Source organism: Pan paniscus, chromosome 6 (assembly GCF_029289425.2).
Source record: "Pan paniscus chromosome 6, NHGRI_mPanPan1-v2.0_pri, whole genome shotgun sequence".
NCBI lineage: Eukaryota > Metazoa > Chordata > Mammalia > Primates > Hominidae > Pan > Pan paniscus.
The window spans coordinates 7233875-7260533 of NC_073255.2; the positions used below are offsets into that span (position 1 = coordinate 7233875).

General features: G+C 51.8%; 1 protein-coding gene across 7 annotated transcripts in view; it reads right to left on the reverse strand.

Annotated features, from left to right (window-relative positions):
• SNX8 (sorting nexin 8) overlaps positions 1 to 26659 on the reverse strand; it is a 58322-nt gene that overhangs the window by 16065 nt on the left and 15598 nt on the right. For all 7 annotated transcript variants that reach the window (XM_063605599.1, XM_034963525.4, XM_063605598.1 and 4 more), the window contains exons 2-4: positions 8099 to 8304; positions 5114 to 5231; positions 1872 to 1993 (exon numbers count right to left, since the gene is read on the reverse strand). In XM_063605599.1, coding sequence (XP_063461669.1) covers positions 1872 to 1993; positions 5114 to 5231; positions 8099 to 8304 — 446 coding nt within the window. The remainder of the gene's footprint in view (positions 1 to 1871; positions 1994 to 5113; positions 5232 to 8098; positions 8305 to 26659) is intronic.

Genomic DNA, 26659 nt, shown 5'->3' on the forward strand with positions numbered 1-26659 from the left:
ATCCACAGACCAGGGGCGGCGTCAGCCCCAGAGATACCTGAGACCCTGGTAGCTTCCAAAAACGCAATAGAACAGGGCAAAAGTGTCTTCCTTCCTGGGAATGCATCCACGGCGCCAGGGACACCAGAGCCCAGGGAGCTGCTGGGCAGAGGGACAGGCCCAGCCCCTGGCACCGGAGCCCTCTCATCTGAACGAGGCCTCCTGGGCAAAGCCGTGCCTTAAAGTCAGGAGCCACCCAGGAGATACAAGGGGAAACCCTAATATGCAGCTATTTGCGTGTCCAGGAATTCTCAGGTTTCAGAGATGCCTTAAAGATCATCTGACTCAACTCTCATTTTACAAAAAAAAAAAAAGACCTGAGGCCCAGCATGGTGCATGCCTGTAGTCCCAGCTACTCAGAGCCTGAGGCGGGAGGATCGCTGGAGCCCAGGGGTTCAGGGCCAGCCTGGGTAACATAGTGAGACCCCATCTCTAAAAACAGAAAGCAAGCAAGAAAACTGAGGCCGGGAAGTGACAGAGAATGATACCTGTGGGAAGGCCACAGGGAGCGTCCTGCCCCCAGAACAGGGGTATTGCCGACCTGTGACCCACTGCACCCCTGCCCACCGCCCCTCCCAGGTCCTGCCACATTCCTCTGCTGGCAATGCAGATCGCCTCCAAAGGAAGGTTTCCAACCCAAGGGCTCAAAAGATCCCACTGCCTGCTCCAGACATCCCCGGGGGCATCCCAGGGACATCCTAGGCACAGGGGGAAGGCCCCTCTGCCTCCGAGAGGAACGAAGACAAAAGGAACCAAGGCTTGTGTGAAGTCAGCCTGGGAGTGGGGGTGTCTTCCTGCAGCAGGGACAAGGACAGAGGCCCTCAGGTCCCCATTCAAGACGGGGTTTCCCTGAAATAGAGGAGAGCCTGGAAACCTCTATTCCAGTGGAGCCCCCGCCCCTCCCCGCACAGGGAGAGGGTCCTGCAGGCACAGGTGGAGGAGAAGCACAGGACCCGCCTTCCCTGGAGGGGCTGGCAGCTGCTTCCTCCTCCAGGAAACAGGAGCTGGGCTGCAGGGTTGTTTTTTGTTTTTTTGAGACAGGGTCTCACTCTGTCGCCCAGGCTGGAGTGCAGCGGCACAATCACAGCTCACTGCAAGCTCCACCTCCTGGGTTCAAGCGATTCTCATGCCTCAGCCTCCCAAGTGACTGGGATTACAGGTGTGCACCACCATGCCTGGCCTCAGTTTTGCTTTGTTTTGTTTTGGTAGAGACGAAGTCTCGCTATGTTGTCCAGACTGGTCTCAAACGCCTGGTCTTAAGGGACCATCCAGCCTCGGCCTCTCAAAGCGCTGGGATTAGAGGCGTGGGCCACTGTGCCTGCGAACTGTAGCTTCTTGACACACAGTAAGGCTGTGCCGCAGCAGCTGGGAGGAAGGGAGCCCCACTCAGACCTCTGACGGAGCACATGTATGAGAAGTTAATTCCCGGATGCAGGTCTGGGCTGTGGCTCTGACAAGGAGGCTCAGCCTGTGTTCCAGTGGTCCTTAGTCAGACAGGGCCTTGTTTTAAGTAAACACTTCTTCCCATCTGGAGTCTCTGGCGCCTCCCTAAACCCTCCAAACCATCCAGCCTAAATCCTCAAAGTGACCACAGAGATCCGTGATCTCCAGGCGGATTTACAAAATCCTGCAAAGTCAACACCAGGGACACCTCTGAAAATCACATTCAGACTGTTATCTGGAAAGGAAAGAAGTCTTGTCCATGTCATTCCTGCTGGGCGTCCAAACAAGGGACCAGGAGGATAAGAAACCACACCTGAGAGAGGAAAGGGCGGGTCCGGAGGCTCGGGGACTCCCCGGGGCCGGGACACGGGCAGGGCAGACACACTCACCGAGCCGCTGAAGGACAGGAAGAGCTTGAGGACCACATCCTCGGAGAACAGGGGGTGCCGCGCCACCAGGTTGACGAAGCGCTTCAGAGCTCTCCTCCTGGCCTCGATGAACTCCCTGTCAGCTGGAGGAGCACACGGGGTCACTGGACAGAGTCCAGGGCGCCGGCCCCCATCTTCTGCTCCGGGCGAGTTCTCAAAACTCTCCCTAGAGGTGGCTGGCAGAGGGCACTGGCTGGGCCCCCAGTGCTGCTCAGACAATGGGTCTGAAAAGGCCACCCAGAGCAAGAACGCCACCCCCAGAGGCCCCCTCCGGCCACACACACTTGGGTCCAGGAGCTGCCAGGGAAAACCACAGATCTGCTTGTTTCCATCGGGAGTCCTGGGAACCACGTGAGTGGTCACTTTAATCACCTCCGTTAAAGACATCTTCTATAATCCCCTCCTGGCACCTCTCACCGCGAACAAATGGGTTTTGCTACGCTCTAACACTAACGCAACCCAGGTTTTCTTTTCTTTTTCTTTTTTTTTTTTGGAGACAGAGTTTCGCTCCTGTTGCCCAGGCTGGAGTGCAGTAGTGCAATCTCGGCTCACTGCTACCTCCGCCTTCTGGGTTCAAGCGATTCTCCTGTCTCAGCCTCTGGAATTAGCTGGGATTACAGGCGCCTGCCACCATGCCTGGCTAATTTTTATATTTTTAGTAGAGATGGGGTTTCACCATGTTGGTCACGCTGGTCTCCAACTCCTGACCTCAGGTGATCCACCTGCCTCGGCCTCCCAAAGTGCTGATATTACAGGCGTGAGCCACCGCGCCCGGCCGAGTTTTTCTATTCACTGTGCTTATAACTTACTCTGCAAAGGATGCAATTACTCATTGCTTTCATTCGGGTTAAATATTTTTACTCCAAGGGGAAAAAAAGTAAAAGCATATACTGATGCATTCAGGACATTTCAATCTGAACACAAACAAAAATGGTATTTAAATACTTCTTTTGAGACGGAGTTTCACTCTTGTCGCCCAGGCTGGAGTGCAGTGGTGTCATCTCGGCTCACTGCAACCTCTACCTCCCAGGTTCAAGCGATTCTCCTGCCTCAGCCTCCCAAGTAGCTGGGATTACAGGCACCCGCCACCACACCTGGCTAATGTTTATACTTTTATTAGAGAGGAGGTTTCACCATGTTGGTCACGCTGGTCTCGAACTCCTGACCTCAGGTGATCCGCCCACCTCAGCCTCCCAAAGTGCTGGGATTACAGGCATGAGCCACCAGTGCCCAGCCTTTAAATACTATTTTTAATGTATTAAGAAATACAGCCAGGAGTGTGGCTCACACCTGTAATCCCAGCCTCTTGGGAGGCTGAGGAGGGCAGATCACTTGAGGCCAAGGAGTTCTACATCAGCCTGGCCAGCGTAGCGAAACCCTGTCTCTGAAAAATACCATAAAAGAGGCCAGGCGCAGTGGCTCACACCTGTAATCCCAGCACTTTGGGAGGCTGAGGCAGGTGGATCATGAGGTCAGGAGATTGAGACCATCCTAACACGATGAAACCCCATCTCCACTAAAAATACAAAAAAAAAATTAGCCAGGCGTGGTGGCGGGCACCTGTAGTCCCAGCTACTTGGGAGACTCAGGCAGGAGAATGGCGTGAACCCGGGAGGCGGAGCTTGCAGTGAGCCGAGACCGCACCACTGCACTCCAGCCTGGGTGACACGGCGAGACTTCGTCACAAAAACAAAAACAAAAAACACCATAAAAGAGGCCAGGTGCGGTGGCTCACACCTGTAATCCCAGCACTTTGGGAGGCTGAGGTGCGCGGATCACGAGGTCAGGAGATTGAGACCATCCTGGCTAACACGGTGAAACCCCGTCTCTACTAAAAATACAAAAAAATTAGCCGGGCGTGGTGGTGGGCGCCTGTAGTCCCAGCTACGCGGGAGGCTGAGGCAGGAGAATGGCGTGAACCCGGGAGGCGGAGCTTGCAGTGAGCCGAGATCGTGCCACTGCACTCGAGCCTGGGTGACAGAGTGAGACTCCATGTAAAAAAAAAAAAAAAAAAACACCATAAAAGAAAGAAAACAAACAATACAGGTGGCTGGGGCTCCCTCCTGGCTCAGCACTGGCAGGCCTCTTCCGATGAGGCTGCACTTCCTTAAATGCGCAAGCGGCGCAGCGCGCGTGTGCGGTTTCCAGGCGCTGAACGCCAGCCAGCGCTCATCAACTCGGATGCCCAGGCCTGAGCCAGCATCACACATCCCTGTCGCGTCCTCTGCTCTCTGCTGCCCTGAGCGCCCGTGTGCCCTTCAGCGTGAGCTGAATGATCTGCTCTGTGGCCTTCACATGAGGCGGGGAGAAAATCACATCATCAGACCCTGGGCTGCTTGCTCAGTGACCGATGAGAGGCAGAAGCATTTATGCATCATCGTACGATTTCAGATGCGGGGAACTGGCGACTGTGTTAGTTCCCATGCTGCGTCCCCGTCCAGGACACCGTGACTGTGGAAGGGCTGGGAACGGCGGAAAGCCATGATCAGCTCTAAGCACTCATTTCCCCAGCATGTTTTATTCAGAATTTGAGGAACGGGCTGAGGGAGAGACCACCAGTGAGATCAGAGCTGGCAGCCGCCATCCCGAGCTCTGCAGCCCAGGGGGACACAGGCCTGGGGAGCAGCTCTGAGGTCGTCTGCGATCTTCCACCAGGCCCGAGGCCATCTTCAGGCAGAGAGGTGAAGGTGAGGCAGCCGTGTGCTGCTTTTTCTCTCCTGCAAGATGCAGCTGACATTTCCTACTTGCACAACTCAGTTCTCTTCCATGAGGCCACCGAGCGCTCCCATGGTGCCCATGGCTCAGGCTGCCATGGCTTTGCAGATGCAGGCAGGGCAATGCCAGCCAGGTGAGCACACAGTGCTCCTGGCAGCCCTCTCGGGAGCTCTCGGGAGCCCTGGCCACTGCACTCTGGAGAGGAGAACTAGGGTTCTCTTTCACACCTGCACAGCAAGGGCTTCCCCACCTGTCAGTCATGCAGCTGAAGGCTCTGGTGGGCCAAGGCTGCCGGATGCCAGTCTCCCTGCCTGCAACAAGGCTGGGCTCAAGCCACAGCTCTGTCCCAGATGCCAAAAGGCTGGAGTTTCCCTGCAGCCCTGCACCTGCCCCGGTCTATAGTGGGGTCCATCCCTGAGCCAGGACCACGGGGTCCAGGAGATGGGCTCGCTCCCTCCGCCCCCGGTGGGCAGCACGCCTGGCTTTACCTCCCAGCATTCTCTTGGGTGGCAGGGCAGGCACCATACGGTAGGGGAACTTGTGCAGGAGCATCTCCTGGAAGACCACGAAGTCGTTGTACCGTCTGTATACCGAGGACTTGAAGCGCTGCAAGAGAAGGGTCGGTGCTTAGATCCGATGTTGGAAACTACGCTGTCTCGTCACTTCCCCTCAACAGAGCCCGGGAAAACGACAGCACCAAGTGCATCTTCTCTCACCAGGCCTTTACTAAATGGAGAAACCCTGTGACGCCTTCGTGTATGGAAATACAACTTTTAAACTTTGTATAGCTCTTAGGCCGGGTGCAGTGGCTCCCGCCTGTAATCTCAGCATTCTGGGAGGTTGAGGCGGGTGAATCACCTGAGGTCAGGAGTTAAAGAGACCAGCCTGGCCAACATGGCAAAATCCCATCTCTACTAAAAATACAAAAATTAGCTGGGCATGGTGGTGGGCGGCTGTAGTCCCAGCTACTTTGGAGCCTGAGGCAGGAGAATCCCTTGAACCCTGGAGACAGAGGTTGCAGTGATCCAAGATCGTGCCACTGCACTCTAGCCTGGACGACAAAGCGAGACCTTGTCTTAAAAAAATTAAAAAAGGCCGGGCGCGGTGGCTCACGCCTGCATTCCCAGCACTTTGGGAGGCCGAGACAGGCGGATCATGAGGTCAGGAGATCGAGACCATCCTGGCCAACACGGTGAAACCTCGTCTCTACTAAAAACACAAAAAATTAGCTGGGCGTGGTGGTGGGCACCTGTAGTCCCAGCTACTCAGGAAGCTGAGGCAGGAGAATGGCGTGAACCCGGGAGGCAGAGCTTGCGGTGAGCTGAGATCACGCCACTGCACTCCAGCCTGGGCGGCAGAGCGAGACTCCATTTCAAAAAAAAAAAAAAAAAACTAAACAAATGGTATGAAGCATAGTGGCTTCCCACCTGGTCAGTGACTGGCCCGTTACACACACATCAGGGTGACCAAACTGCCCCCTTGACAAATGTTCCCTATGTGGCAATGAATTTACTTAAGGGACGGGCAGCTTAGTAAGACCGGACAAAAGGCCAGCAGCTGGCTCCCTGGCAGGCAACGGCACGTCTCACACGCTCAGAGTTGCCTCACCCCCAGGCTGCCAGGCCCCAGAAGGAAGGGGTGGCTCGCTCTGCTCCCCCGTGGCATCCCACCAGCTGGTCCACATCCCCGACTGCGGCCCAGAGGGCCGGGAACCATGGCAAAGCCGGACAGCAAGGCGGCTCTGACACGGTCCTCAAAGGGAGTCCTCCCCTCTGACCCGCTTTGTCCTTTGGTAGCAGTACTGACAACCATTCGAACCGTGTGGCCACAGGCTCTGGAACACAGTGAAGCACAGCAGAGCAGATGGCAGGGAGGGGAGACCGGCTCGCTTGTCCTTAAAGCCAGGTGCAGTGGCTCATGCCTGTGAGCCTAGCACTTTGGCGGGCCAAAGTGAGAGGACTGCTTGAGCCCAGGAGTTCGAGACCAGCTGAGACAACATAGCAAGTCTCCATTTGTACTTTAAAAAAAAAAAAAAAAAGACTGGGCATGGTGGCTCACGCCTGTAATCCCAGCACTTTGGGAAACCAAGGCAGGAGGACCACTTGAGCCCAGGAGTTCAAGACCAGCCTGGACAATATAGTGAGATCCCATCTCTACAAATAATTTTAAAAACTGCCTGGTGTGGTGGCATCTGCCTGTGGTTCCAGCTACTCAGGAGACTGAGGTGGGAGGGTTGCTTGAGCCTGGGAGGTTGAGGCTGTAGTGAGCTATGATCGTGCCACTGCACTCCAGCCTGGTTGACAGAGCAATACCCTGTCTCTTTAAAAACAAGCAAACAAAAAGACACAACTTTTACCCAGGACCATCTGCTCATGACGCTTTTCAAACAAGTCCCTGGCAGTGCTGTCCGGCCAGGGCTGGGCCAGGGCCGCCCTCTCCCACACAGGGTGGGCCCTGCTCTGTCTGTGCGAATCCCACAAGCCCTGCTGACTCCACACCTCCCAAGGACAGTGTTAGCTCATCAATTACTCAATGCCCAGGATGAACAATGAAAACTCCCATCAGAATCTGTCGTAATGGAACTGAGACAACGAAGCAAGGGACAGAGAGAGCCACGGTGTTGCTCCAGACGGGCATCAGGCACTCGGTGTCTGTGTCTCATCTGCCCAATATCGGGATGCCCGGCAACAGGAGGGCCGTGTTATTAAAGGGGATTAGAGTGACACATATTGATCCTGCCATGCAAATTTCATTCACTGTTTGGGGTCCGGAGTCGATGGGGCTGACATTCTAATCCTCGGGGGTTTCCCACTATTACAAAGTGAGGCTGGTGTGGATCCCGCTTTGTGCTCTGTGGACCGTCCGTGGGAGATTCCTAAGAAACAGGCCTCCAGGCCGGGCGCGGTGGCTCACGCCAGTAATCCCAGCACTTTGGGAGGCCGAGGCGGGTGGATCATAAGGTCAGGAGATCAAGACCATCCTGGCTAACATGGTGAAACCCTGTCTCTACTAAAAAAAAAATACAAAAAAATTAGCCAGGCGTGGTGGCGGGCACCTGTCATCCCAGCTACTTGGGAGGCTGAGGCAGGAGAATGGCTTGAACCCGGGAGGCAGAGTTTGCAGTGAGCCGAGATCACGCCACTGCACTCCAGCCTGGGCGACAGAGCGAGACTCCACATCGGGGAAAAAAAAAAAAGAAACAGGACTCCAGAGCACAGTGGTGGGGAGGACAAACTGGACCAGGGGTGACCAGGTGGGGACGTGGCTGGGCCAGAGTGAGGTGCGGGGAGCAGAGGTGTGGAAAAGTCACCTCCGCAGCCTGACTCTGCTGCGAGTTCTGGATCTTGCCTGTAAGCCAGCCACACAGACTCACCCTTCAGCCTTCTCCTGTCACACCACTCCTGCCCTGAGACGTTGAGACGTGACCCTTTCTTCCCCCTCCTGCCCCGACACACACACAATTTGCCAGTTACCTGGCTGGAAACCTCATACTCCACATGCTTCAGGAAGAGGCCCTTCTTCTCCGGAATGAGCTCCACCTGCACGGTGTCCCTGGCCAGCAGCTCCTGCAGGGTGTGGGACAGCAGCAGCGGGTTCCCCTGCGGCATCTGCATTCGACTGGGGGCTGGGGCCTGCTGCACGATGGCCTGGGGCTCGATGGCCTGGGGTGTCGGCAGATCTGCAGGGGAGATGGTGAATGACCAATGAGAATAGCTGCTCAAAAGGTGGAGCCTTGGCTGGGCACGGTGGTGCAGCCCTGTAATCCCAGCACTTTGGGAGGCCCAGGAGGGAGTATCACTTGAGCCCTGCAGTTCAGGACCAGCCTAGGTAATATGGTGAGACCCCATCTGTACAAAAAATAAAATAAATTGAAAAGTGCAGCCTCCCTCTGCTGTGTGCTAGCTCAGCACATGGACTCTGGCCACGTCATGCAACAGGTCCCATCGTCAGCCAGCCACACTCACCCACACTACAGAGTCGACGCCGGACTCACACTACAGAGTCGACGCCGGACTCACCCACACTACGGAGTCGACACCGGACTCACACTACGGAGTCGACGCCGGACTCACTCACACTACAGAGTCGACGCCGGACTCACTCACACTACGGAGTCAACGCCGGACTCACTCACACTACGGAGTCGAAGCCGGACTCACACTACGGAGTCGAAGCCGGACTCACTCACACTACGGAGTCGAAGCCGGACTCACACTACGGAGTCGACACCGGACTCACTCACACTACGGAGTCGACGCCGGACTCACTCACACTACGGAGTCAACGCCGGACTCACTCACACTACGGAGTCGAAGCCGGACTCACACTACGGAGTCGAAGCCGGACTCACTCACACTACGGAGTCGAAGCCGGACTCACTCACACTACGGAGTCGACGCCGGACTCACTCACACTACGGAGTCGAAGCCGGACTCACACTACGGAGTCGAAGCCGGACTCACTCACACTACGGAGTCGAAGCCGGACTCACTCACACTACGGAGTCGACGCCGGACTCACACTACGGAGTCGACGCCGGACTCACTCACACTACAGAGTCGACGCCGGACTCACTCACACTACGGAGTCGACGCCGGACTCACTCACACTACGGAGTCGAAGCCGGACTCACTCACACTACGGAGTCGACGCCGGACTCACTCACACTACGGAGTCGAAGCCGGACTCACTCACACTACGGAGTCGACGCCGGACTCACCCACACTACGGAGTCGACACCGGACTCACACTACGGAGTCGACGCCGGACTCACTCACACTACGGAGTCGACGCCGGACTCACTCACACTACGGAGTCGACGCCGGACTCACTCACACTACGGAGTCGAAGCCGGACTCACACTACGGAGTCGAAGCCGGACTCACTCACACTACGGAGTCAACGCCGGACTCACACTACGGAGTCGACGCCGGACTCACTCACACTACGGAGTCGACGCCGGACTCACTCACACTACGGAGTCGAAGCCGGACTCACTCACACTACGGAGTCGACGCCGGACTCACTCACACTACGGAGTCGACGCCGGACTCACTCACACTACGGAGTCGACGCCGGACTCACTCACACTACGGAGTCGACGCCGGACTCACTCACACTACGGAGTCGACGCCGGACTCACTCACACTACGGAGTCGACACCGGACTCACACTACGGAGTCGACGCCGGACTCACTCACACTACGGAGTCGACGCCGGACTCACTCACACTACGGAGTCGAAGCCGGACTCACTCACACTACGGAGTCGACGCCGGACTCACTCACACTACGGAGTCGACGCCGGACTCACTCACACTACGGAGTCGACGCCGGACTCACTCACACTACGGAGTCGACGCTGGACTCACTCACACTACGGAGTCGATGCTGGACTCACTCACACTACGGAGTCGATGCTGGACTCACACTACAGAGTCGAAGCCGGACTCACACTACAGAGTCGAAGCCGGACTCACCCACACTACGGAGTCGACGCCGGACTCACTCACACTACGGAGTCGAAGCCGGACTCACTCACACTACACCCACTCACTCATGCTACGGAGTCAACGCTGGACCCACTCACTCATGCTACGGAGTCGACGCTGCGGGCACGTCCTTTTGTTCAAAAAAATCATGGTGGTCAAGCACCATGGCTCACGCCTGTAATCCTGGGACTTGGGGAGACCGAGGCAAGAGGATCGCTTGAGCTCAGGAGTTCAAGACCACCCTGGGCAAGATGGCAAAACCCCATCGCTACAAAAAATACAAAATTAGCCATGCGTGGTGGCTCACTGGCTAATTTTGCAGTCCCAGCTACTCGGGAGGTGAGAGGATCACCTGAGTCCGGGAAGGCGGAGGCTGCAGTGAGCCATGATTGCACCACTGCATTCTAGCCTAGGCAACAGAGTGAGACCCTGTCTCAAAAAAAAAGAAAAAAAAAAAAAAAACTCTTCCCTGGGAGGCTTCCACCTGCTCACGAATCAGCAAGTACACCCACATTTCTGTGACTACATCAAATCAGTCTTAACCTTGGGGAAGGAAAACAAAGTGAAATATGTACAAGTTTTGTGTGAAAAAGAATCTTCCTTTTCTCTAGAGCCAAGAGAACAGGCTCAAACCAAATAAACTAGCCATACGATCTTCTAAATGCCCCAGTGTGTTCTCAGTGAACACAGTACTTTCATATGCCAAAAAGTCATCTGGACAGACAGGAGGGAGGGGAGAGAAGAAGGGAGGAAAGAAAGAGAAAAAACTCCAGGCCTGCTTATAGCTAGGACTCCCAACCACACGCACAGAAGAATTAAGCCAGAAAACTCCAGCTGCCTTACAGACAAGAAGTCACCGTGCACCCTGCACAAAGCAGCAAAAGCAAATCAGAGATCCTACGCCCAGCTTGCAAAGAAAAAACCAAAACAAGGAATAATGTTTAAAAAGTCAGTTTGGTTTTTAACACAAAGTGAGTTCTAAATAGAAAAAAAAGTGTTTCTCGTTTTTTTTGTTTTTTACATGTTAGCGCACACCTGTAATCCCAGCTACTCAGGAGGTTGAGGCAGGAAAATTATCGCTTAAACTCAGGAAGCGGAGGTTGTGGTGAGCCCAGATCACACCACTGCACTCCAGCCTGGGCAACAGAGACTCTGTCTCAAAAAAAAAAAAAAAAGTTTAAAATAAGTGTTCTCTATTAAGCATGTATTAATTTTTATGATTTTCCTGATTATTAAAATAAGATAATCTTCCAAGAAAGAATGTAAACTCAGTAATGATTACCAAGTGGTCACATGTTGGTGAAGAATTTGAACTTTGATTGCATGAGAATCTGAAAGAGCTCAAAAAACACATTTTAAATCAAAGACACTTCTTTAACTCTCGATTGTCTCAAACATCTCAATAACTTCTATGTACAAGTTCCAATCATTAGAAAGCTATGCTTTCAAATATCAATTTACTAAACTAGCATGCCCTTTTTTTTTTTTTTTTTTTGAGAGACAGAGTCTCGCTCTGTTGCCCAGGCTGGAGTGCAATGGCACAATCTTGGCTCACTGCAACCTCCACCTCCCGGGTTCAAGCAATTCTGCTGCCTCAGCCTCCAGAGTAAGTGGGATGACAGGCGTGCACCAATATGCCCAGCTAATTTTTGTATTTTTAGTAGAAACAGGGTTTTACCATGTTGGCCAGACTGGTCTCAAACTTCTGACCTCAAATGATCCACCCACCTCAGCCTCCCAAAGTGCTGGGATTACAGGCATGAGCCACCGCACCCGGCCAGATGCCCATATTTGCAAAATAAATTTTAATTAAGAAAAAGAAAGAAAAAGACCAGGTACTATGGCTAGCACCTACAATCCCAGCACTTTGGGAGGCTGAGGCAAGAGGATCACTTGAGCCCAGGAGTTAAAGACCAGCCTGGGCAACATAATAAGATGCCATCTCTACAAAAAATAAAATTACGGGCATGTTGGCGCAACCTGTAGTCCCAGCTACTCAGGAGGCTGAGGCAGGAGGATTGCTTGAGCCCAAGAGTTCACGGCTGCGGTATGCCAAGATTGGGCCACTGCACTCCAGCCTGGGTGACAGAGTAAGACCCTGTCTGTAAAAACGAAAAGGAAAAAAAAAAAACAAACATCATTTCAAATGGGTACACTGCCAGGTGACGGACCACGCACTGCAGAACGGGCAGAAACACCAGGAGGAGGAGCCCGGCTTTCTGCAGGAATAAACGTTATGCTCACTAATGGAACTTCAATACTCTATCAAACTGACACCCCTTGAAGCAGTGCACACAGCCCATAAGACACAGAGCCTGGACAATACACCCTAAACTAACCCAGTCCCACAGAGAGAAAACAGATGAGATGAGGGAGGCCAGCTTGGCCCCCAGCTGGAAAGGTTGTGGACGCAGGATGGGATCTGGCTCAGAGAGATCCTGGCTGAAATCCAGCCTCCATCATTTCCTAGCTGTGTGGCCTAGCGCGCAGCCGCCTCTGAGCTTACTGTTCAAATCCGTGCGGTGGGCGTAAGGATGCCCTCACCCCTGGGCCTGGCCATCGCCATCTATGCCCTGATACTACAGCAACCCCCCGCAGGCCCCTCGAACGGCAGCCCCTCCCCACTCCAACCCTTCTGGCACCAAACTGCTTCACTGTGGGCTTCAGACCCAACCCGGAACCTGGACTTGGAAGTGTCTTGCCCATGAAATGCCGCTCACTATCTGTGAGACCCTGGGAGGGAAGCAGCCCCTCAGATCCCAGGCCAAGGGCCTCAGAATTCAGTGAGGCAGGAGAGCTGAAAATAACTAGCAAATAGAAAACATTCAATAAGTGTCCCTGACTTCCTTCCAGATTTACCACGCTCCAATCTGAAAAGATTCTGCAGATCTACCCACTAAAACTCAGAATGCATTCCCCTCTCAGCAAGTTTTCGGTGGCGGTCAGCTCCCAGACTGGCTCACAAATTGGTGCCTTCCACACAATGCGTGGGAGTCACACTTGGATGCTGCACTTGCAAAGATAAACTGTGAGAGGGGGCTGGGCAGCTGTCACAGAAACCAGGCATGCGGTGAGGGGCAAAGTCAGGCCCAAGTCAGCCGCCGGCCCACTGTGACCCCTCTTTGCAACAAAAAAAGGGGAAACAACCCACAAGCAACATTCAAGATCCTTTCAGCCTCACAAGGCTGTGAATCTCCAAGCGAGTTATCCACAAATCAGAAGGTAACGAAACTTCAAACACACACACCCGTCTCCCGCCCAGTGTCTTTCACCAGGAACTTCAGACAGTAACGACCCAGAGCAGGTGAGCACCACATTCTTTTCCCAGCTGACATCTCGGGCCTCCCACCCCAGAGTCCGCAGCTTTAGAAACAAAAAAGGATTGGCCGGGCGCAGTGGCTCACGCCTGAATTCCCAGCACTTGGGGAGGCTGAGGCAGGTGGATCACCTGAGGTCAGGAGTTTGAGGCCTGCCTGGCCAACGTGGCGAAATTCCATCTCTACTAAACACACAAAAATTAGCTGGGCATGGCCAGGCATGGTGGTTCACGCCTGTAATCCCAGCACTTTGGGAGGCCGAGGCGGGTGGATCACGAGGTCAGGTGATCAAGAGCATCCTGGATAACATGGTGAAACCCCGTCTCTACTAAAAATACAAAAAATTAGCCAGGCGTGGTGGCGGGTGCCTGTAGTCCCAGCTACTCGGGAGGCTGAGGCAGGAGAATGGCGTGAACCCAGGAGGCGGAGCTTGCAGTGAGCTGAGATCGCGCCACTGCACTCCAGCCTGGGCGACAAAACCAGACTCTGTCTCAAAAAAAAAAAGAAACAAACAAACAGGATTTACCGACAAACCCCATGCAAAGATGCTCCCCCTTCATCGGAGCACACCTTCTGCAAATGCTGACCTCGGCAGAAGTCACAGGCCCTGCCAGCCTCGGCGCAGGTCGCACGGGACAGACACTGGAGGGTCCCAAGCAGCACAGCTGCAGCTGTTGCCTGGAGGCCAAGCCCGCCCCGGAATGGCCTGCACACTACTTCCTGCTGACCCAGCGTGGGGCTACACTGTGCACTCAGAGACACCCCCAGCTCCAGGTCCGCGCCGCCCAGGCACTCCCTGGGGTTCCCCGTGCCGGTGGACAGGCCTTCAGGGCCGGTGCTTTCAGAGCCAGGACAGGGCAGGGGCCTTCCCAAGGAGACCGCGAGTGTGGTTCCTACCGTCCCGTTTAGTGGCAGGGAGGACCTGAATGCGCGTTCCCATGGACTCCAAGTACCCTGCTCTTCCACGACACATGGCTGCTGTCCCCAGCTGCCAGTTCCCTAGAACAGAGGGGAGATCAGGACCAGCAAGGATGGCACAGCGTCCCAGGGCTAAATTCCCCAAAGTGGGTGCATATCAGAATCACCTGGTGGGCTCCTTCAAACACAGAGGGCTGGGCCCACCCCCAGCGTCTCTCCAACAGGAGGGCTGGGGTGGGGACTGGGAATCTGCTTTTTTTGGAGGGGGTGCCGGAGTCTTGCTCTGTCACCCAAGCTAGAGTGCAGTGGCACAATCTTGGCTCACTGCAACCTCAGTGTCCAGGGTTCCAGCGATTCTCATGCCTCAACCTCCCGAGTAGCTGGGATTACAGGCATGTGCCACCATACCTGGCTAACTTTGTATTTTTAGGAGACACGGGGTTTCACCATGTTGACCAGGCTTGTCCTGAACTCCTGACCTCAAGTGATCTACCCGCCTCTGCCTCCCAAATTGCTGGGATTACAGGCACCCACCACCACGCCCGGCTAATTTTTGTATTTTCAGTAGAGATGGGGTTTCACCATGTTGTCCAGGCTGGTCTCGAACTCCTGACCTCAGGTGATCCACCCACCTCAGCCTCCCATAGTGCTGGGATGACAGGCGTGAGCCACCACACCCGGCCTGGAATCTGCATTTCTAACAAGTTCCCAGATGCTGCTTCTGGTCAGGGGCCACAGTTTGAAAGCCCTTGTCATAGGGCAACAGAGAGAAGGAATTCGATCACTTGTCCTGACCCCTCCCCTGAAGTAGAATGGAAATCAGGTGTTCATGAACACTGCATTTCCTTTTTTTTTTTTTTTTTTTTTTTTTTTTTTGAGACAGAGTCTCGCTCTGTTGCCCAGGCTGGAGTGCAATGGTGCAATCTCAGCTCACTGCAATCTCCGCCTCCCGGGTTTAAGCGATTCTCCTGCCTCCGCCTCCTACTGAGTAGCTGGGACTACAGGTGCACACCACCATGTCCAGCTAATTTTTTGTGTTTTTAGTAGAGACAGGTTTTCACCAAGTTGGCCAGGCTGGTCTCGATCTCCTGACCTTGTAATCCGCCCACCTCAGCCTCCCAAAGTGCTGGGATTACAGGCGTGAGCCACTGTGCCTGGCCTACTGCTTTTATTTCTTCATCTGGATGGGGAGAATGAAAAACGACAAGTCAGACTACACCTTTTCCACTGAAATCAAATGAAAGACTGTCCGCAGATGTCTTCAATTTTCAATGTGAATATTCCTTCTTCCGCTCACAAACACTTTCTACCCTGGATTAAAACCTTCTCTACTTACACATTCTGAGTCGGCTAATAAATAAGTAAGTAAATTAATTAAAACTTCTTGGCTGGGTGGAGTGCCTCACACCTGTAAATCCCAGCACTTTTGGAGGCTGAGGTGGGCGGATCACAAGGTCAGGAGATCAAGACCATCCTGGCTAACACGGTGAAACCTCGTCTCTACTAAAAATACAAAAAATTAGCCGGGTATGGTGGCGGACACCTGTAGTCCCAGCTATTCGGGAGTCTGAGGCAGGAGAATGGCGTGAACCCGGGAGGCAGAACTTGCAGTGAGCCGAGATGGCGCCACTGCACTCCAGCCTGGGTGACAGAGCAAGACTCCGTCTCAAAAAAAAAAAAAAATTACAAAAAATTAGTTAGGCATGGTGGCAGGCGCCTGTAGTCCCAGCTACTTGGGAGGCTGAGGCAGGAGAATTGCTTGAACCCGGGAGGCAGAGGTTGCGGTGAGCCAAGATCATGCCACTGCATTCCAGCCTGGGCAACAGAGCGAGACTCAGTCTCAAAACAAAAAAACCTTCTCTAAGCTACTATGTTATTCTGAAATTAATAAACTGTTCTCAGGAAATGGAAGCAGAAGTTTCCTGATCCATATTATAGCCATGGCATTAGACATGAGAGTTTGGCAGCTCTGTGGCCAGGGAACAGCAGGAACGCCCCTCGAACATGGAGAAATAGAGATGCTTCTGTTACAGGTAGCACACTTCACCCATGATCCTCTCATGCCCAAGACAGCTCCCCTAACTACTGCACTAACTGCCATACAGGTCTCATACTTTCTTTTTCTATTTTTTTTACTTGAGAAAGGATCTTTCTCTGTTGCCTAGGCTGGAAGGCAGTGGCACGATCACAGCTCACTGTTGCCAGGACCTCCTGGGCTCAAGCAATCCTCCCACCTCAGCCTCCCAAGTAGCTGGAACTATAAATGTAGTACAAGTGTGCACCACCATGCCCAGCTAATTTTTGTATTTTTTGTAGATATGGGGGTCTCACTATGTTGCCCAGGCTGTTCTCGAACTCCTGGACTCAAGCAATCCTCCCACCTCAACCTACCAAAGTGCTGGGATTACAGGCGTGAGCCATAGCACCCAGCCTAGGTTGTATACTTTAAACAGTAACTTTTTTCTTTTTTTTTTTTTTCTTTTTTGAGAGGGAGTCTTGCTCTGTCTCCCAAGCTGGAATGCAGTGGCGCTATCTCGGCTCACTGCAACCTCCAAGTCCCAGGTTCAAGCGATTCTCCTGCCTCAGCCTTCAGAGTAGCTGGGATTACAGGCACACACCACCACGCCTGACTAATTTTTGTATTTTGGGTAGAGACGGGGTTTCACCATGATGGCCAGGTTGGTCTTGAACTCCTGAACTCAGGTGATCCACCTGCCTCGGCCTCCCAAAGTGCTGGGATTACAGACGAGAGCCACCTCACCCAGCCTAGGTCGTATACTTTAAACAGAAACTTTTCATAGCCTCAATTTCATTAACCTTAAGGTTTATTTTTAATACCTTATTTAATGTGATGTAACATTAAGATATTTTGAAATAAACTCACTCCATCCCTACAACCTGTATACATCTATATTCATTTTTGCATATTACTTTCCATGTGCATAAAGCTGTAATGTGCCATACGGGCTATTTTATAATTTTTTTTTTTTTTTGATGGAGTCTTGCTCTGTCGCCCAGGCTGGAGTGCAGTGGCACGATCTCGGCTCACTGCAACCTCCACCTCCCGGGGTTCACGCCATTCTCCTGCCTCAGCCTCCTGAGTAGCTGGGACTACAGGCGCCCACCACCACATCCGGCTAATTTTTTGTATTTTTAGTAGAGATGGGGTTTCACCATGTTAGCCAGGATGGTCTCGATCTCCTGACCTCGTGATCCACGCCTCAGCCTCCCAAAGTGCTGGGATTACAGGCATGAGCCACCACACCCAGCCTAAATTTTTTATAGATTTTATATTTTTTAAAAATTAATTTTTGGCCAGGCGAGGTGGCTCACACCTGTGATCCCAGCACTTTGGGAGGCTGAGGTGGGCAGATCATGAGGTCAGGAGTTCAAGACCAGCCTGGCCAACATGGTGAAACCCCATCTCTACTAATAATACAAAAATTAGCCAGGCAGGGTGGTGTGTGCCTATAATCCCACCTACTCGGGAGGCTGAGGAAGGAGAATCACTTGAACCTGAGAGGTGGAGGTGGAGGTTGCTGTGAGCCGAGATCGCACCACTGCACTCCAGCCTAGGCGACAGAGCAAGACTGTCTTAAAAAAAAAAAAAAAAAATTCAGATACTGTCTTTGTAGAAAATCTTAGTGAATATTTTTATGGCATCCAGAGATAAATTTCTGTCATGGATATATTAAATTTACAGTGAAAATACACACACACACATTACAGACACACGTCATTCCCCTCCTCTCCCTTTCCCTACCCAAAGTGAGTGCTTTCTAGAGCTGATGGGTACCGTTTCCAGGCAGGTGTTTCTTGACTGCGCAGCCCAGTGAGTTTTCTACATGAGTGCCCCAGTGCCATCGCACCCAGAGAAGCAACAGCAGAATTAGCATCGATGCCCACTCAGAACCTGTCAGTCACCACCCCAAGAGTAACCACTGACTTCTCAAGCTCAGGGGGTTTTTGGGGGTTTGCCTGTTTTGGGGTTTTTGTTTTTGAGACAGGGTCTCACTCTGTCGCCCAGGCTGGAGTGCAGTGATGCAGTCACAGCTCACTGTAGCCTTGACGTCCCCGGCTCAAGCAATCCTCCCATCTCAGCCTCCTGAGTGTAGCTGGGACCATAGGCACATGCCACCACACCCAGCTAATTTTCGTATTTTTTGTAGAGATGAGGTTTCCCCATGTTGCTCAGGCTGGTCTCCAACTCCCAGTCTCAAGCAATCCTCCTTCCTCAGCCTCCAAAAGTGCTGGGATTACAGGTGTGAGCCTCTGCACCTGGCCTGTTTTTATATTATGTAACCACGGTCGAAAGTCAGTTCCTTTGTTCCTGACGTCTTTCCCTCAGCATCAGGCTGCGAGACCTGTTGTGCACGTGGCTGTGGGGCGATGGCTGCCCCTGTGGTGGGCGCCGCTGCGTGACTATGTGTCCTCGTCGCCTCCTCCTCCCTCTGCTGCGGGGCATCTGGGAGGGTTCCAGCGCCTCCCTGTTTCACACGGTGCTGTTACGAACATTCCAGCACGTGGCTCTTGGTGGACATATGTGTGCCTTTCTGTTGGCTCCGTAACATATCTACAAGTGAAATTGCTGGATCACGGGATCTGCATATGTTCAGCTTGGTAAATATTTCAGTTTTCCAAAGTGACTGAGCCAATTCACACTCCCACCAGCAAGAGCTCCAGCTGCCTCGCACACGGGCCAACATTCAGCATTTTCCGTCCGTCTTCCCTCATTCCAGGAGGCCTGTGCCTCTTTTAACACAGTTGCGATCCATTAATTCACTGTTCCATCTAGATGCTTTTCCCTTTACGTTATAACCACCGTTCCATATTCCCAATCCTCAGGGAGGAAGCAAAAATTCTGTTTTTCTCTTTTTTTTAATGCTGTGGGGATACATTCACTAGATTGCCAAGGTAATACTGCAGACACTCTCTGAACATAGTTTCGGAAAAAAAGTCTTATTTGATGCTTTTCTGTTAGTAAAACGTAGTACTGTTCACGTGGGTATAAAAAAGCCATTCGGGCCAAGCACCTTGGCACGCACCTATAGTCCCAGCTATTCGGGAGGCTGAGGCGGAGGCTACAGTGAGCCATGATCGAGCCACTACACTCCTGCCTGGGCAACAGAGCAAGACTCCATTTCAAAAAATAAAAATAAGGCCAGCGTGATAGCACACACCTGTAATGCCAACACTTTGGGAGGCTGAGGCGAGTGGATCACCTGAGGTCAGGAGTTCGGGACCAGCCTGGCCAACATGGTGAAACCCTACCTCTACTAAAAATACAAAAATTAGCCAGGCGTGGTGGTGCACACCTGTAATCCCAGCTACTCGGGAGGCTGAGGAAGGAAAATCACTTGAACCTGGGAGGTGGAGGTTGCAGTGAGCCGAGATTACACCATGGCACTCCAGCCTGGGCAACAAGGGCAAAACTCTGCCTCTAAATAAATGAAAAAATAAATAAATAAAGCCAGTGCGATGGCTTGTACCTGTAATCCCAGCACTTTTGGAGGCCAAGATGGGTGGATCACTGGAGGCCTGGAGTTCGAGACCAGCCAGGACAACACAGTCATACTCAGTCTCTACTAAAAATACAAATAAAATTAGCCAGGCACAGTGGTGCATGCCTGTAATTCCAGCTACTCCAGAGGCTGAGGCACGAGAATCTCTTGAACCCAGGAGGTAGAAGTTGCAGTGAGCCGAGATCACACCACTGCACTCTAGCCTCAGTGACGGAATGAGACTCTGTCTCAAAAAATAAAGAAAAGAAAAGAAAAATAACAGTGCCCAGCACATAATAGATGCTAAATAAACATCTGCTGAATGAATGAAAATAATCTAATTCACGTGAGCAAGAAAGCCATAAAACTTAATTTGGGGCCAGGAGGGTGGCCGAGGCAGGGCGACAGCCGCATGCCCTCCCAGCACCTGTGAGGTCTCATGGTGATGGGGACCGCGCCTCAGTCAGCCACAGCACCAAGCAAAAGCTGCTGACACAAAGAGAATGTGGTCAACAGACCCTGCCACACCGAGTCCCGAGAGTGACCTCTGCACAAGGCAGAGAATCTTCCCTCCTCCACCACGGCCTCTCTGCCAATTCTCAGCTACATCCTTTTCCCCCAGGAGAACAGGAGGAGGAACCCAGGTGAGGAAACACTGCCGCATTGTCCAGACAACCAACCTACAGTCAGAGAAGAAGGTTGCTGTCTTCCTGCAATGGTCTCAGTGTTGCTACCTTGAAGCAAAGTATAAACAGTCTTGTAGCTGGGCACTGGCTCACGCCTGCAATCCCAGAACTTTGGGAGGCTGAGGCTGGAGAGGATCACTTGAGCCCAGGAGTTTGAGACCAACCTGGGCAACACAGCAAGACCCTATTTCTACCAAAAAAAGAGAAAAAAAAAACCAGTCAGGTGTGGTGGTGTGAATCTGTAGTTTCAGCTGCTTCCAAAGCTGAGGCAGGAGGGTCCTTTGAGCCCAGAAGTTCAAGGCTGCAGTAAGCTATGATTGCACTACTGCAGTCCAGCCTAGGGAGCAGAAGAGACCCTGTTTAAAAAAAAGAAAGAAAGAAACTAGGCCGGATGTGGTGGACTACACCTGTAATCCCAGCACTTTGGGAGGCCAAGGTGGGCAGATCACCTGAGCTCAGGAGTTCGAGACCACCATGGCCAACATGGCGAAACCCTGTCTCTACTAAAAATACAAAAATTAGCTGGGTGTGGTGGCACATGCCTGTAATCTCAGCTACTCGGAAGGCTGAGGCACGAGAATCACTTGAACCCAGGAGGCAGAGGCTGCAGGGAGCCAAGATCATGGCACTGCACTCTAGCCTGGGTTATAGAGTGAGACTCCGTCTCAAAAAGAAAAAAGAAAAAAAAAAGGAAACCAGTCTCGTAAGACCCAACCCCCTGGTCCTGATTACTGAGAATTTCTGAAATGAGTTCTCTCCAGGCTCCAAGCTCAGTTCAAACCCCACTTCAACAATGAAGCACTTCCCACCCCGGTTAAGGGTCTATCAGTCCTTCCTTCCTTCACACTCCCACAACTGGCTTCACTCTCCTTTTTCAACCTTCCTCAACCTGTCTCATTCACAGGCTTCTCCCAAACTAAAACAAACACTCCCTTAGAGAGCTGTGGCTTCCCACTGCTGCCTATCATGGGAGGAGCACACCACAGGTGCACCCAGAACACGTCTAATGACGGACAACTGGGTACCCACCTTCAAAAGCATGAGGCATGACTGGGCGCACTGGCTCATGCCTGTAATCCCAACACTCTGGGAGGCCAAGGTGGATGGATCACCTGAGGTCAGGAGTTCGACACCAGCCTGACCAACATGGTGAAACCCTGTCTCTACTAAAAATACGAAATTAGCCAGGCGTGGTGGTGCATGCCTGTAATCCCAGCTACTTGGGAGGCTGAGGCAGGAGAATCACTTGAACCTGGGAGGCAGAGGTTGCAGTGAGCCAAGATCCCACCATTGTACTCCAGCCTGGGCAACAGTGAGACTCCATCTCAAAAAAAAAAAAAAAAAATGAAGCCGGACCCCTCCCTCACACCATATATGATAACTAACTCAAAACTGATCACAGACCTAAATGCAAGAGCTACCACTACAAAACTCTTAGCAGAAAATATAGGCATAAATCTTCATGACCTTGGGTTAGGCAAAGACTTCTTTTTTTTTTTTTAAGACGGAGTCTTGCTCTGTCGCCCAGGCTGGAGTGCAGTGGCGCGATCTCGGCTCACTGCAAGCCCCGCCTCCCAGGTTCACGCCATTCTCCTGCCTCAGCCTCCCGAGTAGCTGGGACTACAGGCGTCCACCACCACACCCGGCTAATTTTTGGTATTTTTAGTAGAAATGGGGTTTCACTGTGTTAGCCAGGATGGTCTCGATCTCCTGACCTCGTGATCCACCCACCTTGGCCTCCCAAAGTGCTGGGATTACAGGCGTGAGCCACTGTGCCCGGCCCAGGCAAAGACTTCTTAGATATGACACCAAAAGCACAGCAACAAAAGAACAAAATACCCAGCAATTTGGGAGGTTGAGGTGGGAGGGTTTCCTCGAGGCTAGATTTGGACACCAGCCTGGGCAACGCGGCAAGATCCCGCCTCTACAAAACAAAAACAAAAAATTAGCCAGGCATGGTGGCTCATGCTTGTAGTCCCAGCTACCCAAGAAGCCAAGGTGGCAGAATCACTTGAGCCCAGGTTGAGGCTGCAGTGAGCTACGATCATGCCACTGCACTCCAGCCTGGGTGATAGAGTAAGACCTTATACCTAAAAATAATAAGTAAATACATAACAAAACAGATAAACTGAACTTCATCAAAATTTAAAACTGCTGTGCTGCAAACGACACCACCAAGAAAGTGAGACCAGGCTGGGCACAGTGGCTCACGCCTGTAATCATAGCACTTTTGGGAGGCTGAGGTGGGAGGATCACATGAGCGCAGGTATCCAATTCCTAAGCTTAAGCGATCCACCCACCTCGGCCTCCCAAAGTGCTGGATTACAGGCGTGAGCCACTGAAACAAGCCAAATTACCTAATTTTAAAGATGTACAAAAAATTTGAATAGTCATTTATCTAAAGAAGATGCAGAAATGGCCAATGAGCACCTGAAAAGATGCTCAGTCGGGTGCGGTGGCTCACGCCTGTAATCCTAGCACTTTGGGAGGCCGAGGCAGGTGGATCATGAGGTCAGGAGATCGAGACCACCCTGGCCAACATGGTGAAACCCCATCTCTACTAAAAATACAAAAATACAAAAATTAGCTGGGTGTGGTGGTGTGTGCCTGCAATCCCAGCTACTCGGAAGGCTGAAGCAGGAGAATCGCTTGAACCCAGGAGGTGATGGTTGCAGTGAGCCAAGATAGCGCCACTGTACTCCAGCCTGGGTGACAAAGCAAGACTCCATCTCAAAAATTAAAAAAAGAGGCCAGGCCGGGCATGGTGGCTCACGCCTGTAATCCCAGCACTTTGGGAGGCTGAGGCGGGCGGATCACGAGGTCAGGAGTTTGAGACCTGCCTGGCCAACATGGTGAAACCCCGTCTCTACTAAAAATACAAAAATTAGCTGGGTGTGGTGGTACGTGCCAGTAATCCCAGCTACTCAGGAGGCTGAGGCAGAACTGCTTGAACTGGTACCCGGGAGGGGGAAGTTGCGGTGAGCCGAGATCACACCAGTGCACTCCAGCCTGGGCAACAAGAGTGAAACTCTGTCTCAAAAAAAAAATAGAGGCTGAGCGCAGTGGTTCATGCCTGTAGTCCCAGCACTTTGGGAGGCCGAGGTGGGTGGATCAAGAGGTCAGGAGTTCGAGACCAGCCTGGCCAACATAGTGAAACCCTGTCTCTACTAGAAATACAAAAAAATAGCTGGGCATGGTGGTGGGCACCTGTAATCTCAGCTACTCGGGAGGCTGAGGCCAGAGAATCGTTTGAACCTGGGAGGCAGAGGTTGCAGTGAGCCGAGATCACGCCATTGCATCCCAGCCCAGGCGACAAGTGCAAGACTCCATCTCAAAATAAATAAATAAATAAGAAAAAAAAGAAAAAAAAAAGATGCTCAACCACAGTGAGATGTCACCACCCCCACCACAATGGCTATAATCACAAAGACAGGCAGTCACCAGTACTGGCAAGGACTTCAAGATTGGAGCCCTCATACAGTGCTGGTGTCTGGAAGTCTACCGGACACTTCATAGACCATCTCTTTGTTCCTAAAAACACTGTAAGTAGGTACATTTGTGATCTCATTTTACAGATGCAGAAATTGGAGGCCCAGCGGGTGATGACCTGCCCAAGGTCACAGAGCCAGCAAGGTGGCTGTGGGGACAGAACATGTATCAGGCTACTCAGTGACACCAGAGCCTAGGCTCCCTCCCTGGTGGCCTCATTCAACACCCAAAAACATGTGAGCAGGAGCAGGAGCTGGAGCCGCAGGTCTGTCTGTGACCATCAGCAAGCAGTTCACCCCTCTGCACTCTGAGGTCCCTGCTCTAAAATGAGGCCAAGGCCAGCAGCGGCTCACACCTGTAATCCCAGCACTTTGGGAGGCCGAACAGGGAGGATCACTTGAGCCAGGAGCTGGAGACCAGCCCGGGGAACATGGCAATACCCCATCTCTACAAAAAAATAAAAAGTCAGGCATGGTGGTGCACACCTGTGGTCCCAGCTACTTGGGAAGCTGAGGTAGGAGGATCACTTGAGCCCCAGGAGTTCAAGGCTACAGTGAGCTATGATTCTGCCACTGCATTCCAACCTGGGTAACAGAATAAGACCCTGTCTCCTAAAATATAAAAATAAATAAAATAAAATAATAAAAGACAAGACCATCCACCTCACTGTTTGGTTGCAAGAATTCAAAACAGAAAATGTAGGCTGGGCGCGGTGGCTCACACCTGTTATCCCAGCACTTTGGGAGGTCGAGGCGGGCAGATCACTTGAGGTCAGGAGTTCGAGACCAGCCTGGCCACCATGGTGAAACACCATATCTAATAAAAATACAAAAATTAGCCAAGCATGGTGGCACGCGCCTGTAATCCCAGCTACTCGGGAGTCTGAGGCTCGAATACTGCTTGAACTCAGGAGACGGAGGCTGCAGTGAGCCGAGATCGTGCCATTGCACCCAGCCCGGGTAACAGAGGGATACTCCATCTCAAAAAAAAAAAAAAAAAGAGGCCAGGCGCGGAGGCGCACACCTGTAATCTCAGCACTTTGGGAGGCCAAGGCAGGTGGATCACCTGAGAACAGGAGTGCAAGACTAGCCTGGCCAACATGGTGAAACCCTGTCTCTACTAAAAATACAAAAATCAGCCAGGCATGGTGGCGGGCGCCTGTAATCCCAGCAAAAAAAAAAAGGAAATGTGTTTCTGTTGCTTTTGGGGCCTTGGGCATAAATTCTTTGCCTTGGCCTATGTCCGGAAGAGTTCTCCCAATGTTATCTTCTAGAGTTGTTATAGTTTCAGGTCTTAGATTTAAGTCTTGAGTTGATTTTTGCATATGGTGAGAGACAGCGACCCAGTTTCATTCTTTTGCATGTGGCTATCCAATTTTCCCAGCGCCACTTATTAACCAGGGCGTCCTTTCCCCAGTGATATGTTTTTGTATGTTTTGTCAAAGATCAGCTGCTTGTAAAAATGTAGCTTTATTTCTGGGTTCCTATTCTGTTCCATGGGTCTGTGTGCACGTTTATACCAGTATCCTGCTATTTTGGTTACTACAGCCTTAGAGATTAACTTGAATCAGGTAATGCGATCCCTCCAAATTCATTCCTTTTGCTTAGGATTGCTTTGGCTTTTCGGGCTCATTGTTTCCATGTGAATTTTTGGATTTTTTTCTAATTCTGTGAAAAATGACGTTGGTATCTTGGTAGGAATCACACTGACTCTGTAGATTGCTTTGGGCAGTGTGGTCATTTTCACAATATTGATTCTCCCAATCCCCGAGCACGGGATGTTTTTCCATTTGTTTGTGTCATCTATGATTTATTTCATCAGTGTTTTATTGTTCTCCTTGTAGAGATCTTTCACATCCTTGGGTAACTATATTCCTAGGGTGTTTGGTTGTTGTTATTGTAGCTATTGTAAATGGGAATGAGTTCTTGATTTGATTCTCAGCTTGGTCGCTGCTGGCAGATAGCAGTGCTACTGATTTGTGTATACTGATTTTGTAACCTGAAACTTCACTGAATTCTTTTCTCAAATCTAGGAGTCTTCTAGAGGAGTCTTGAGGGTGTTCTAGGTATAATATCATATCATCAGCAAACAGAGATAGTTTGACTTCCTCTCTTCCAATGCAGATGCACTTTATTTCTCTTGCCTGATTGCTATATAAATGGGGCTATTTAATACCTTATTTAATGTGATGTAACATTAAGATATTTTGAAATGGCCGGGTGTGGTGGCTCACGCCTGTAATCCCAGCACTTTGGGAGGCCGAGGCGGGTGGATCACCTGAGGTCAGGAGTTCGAGACCAGCCTAGCCAACATGGTTAAACCCCATCTCTACAAAAATACAAAAATTAGCCGGGCATGGTGGCGGACACCTGTAATCCCAGCTACTCAGGAGGCTGAGGCATGAGAATCGCTTGAACCTGGGAGGCAGAGGTTGCAGTGAGCTGAGATCACGCCATTGCACTCCAGCCTGGGCGACAAGAGTGAGACTCTGTCTCAAAAAAGAAAAAAATATATACAAATGGCCAACAAATATATGCAAAATGCTCAAAATCACTAATCCATCACAGGGACATGCAAATTAAAACCACGAGATAGTATCTTAACCCAGCCAGAATGGCTATTATTAAAAAGT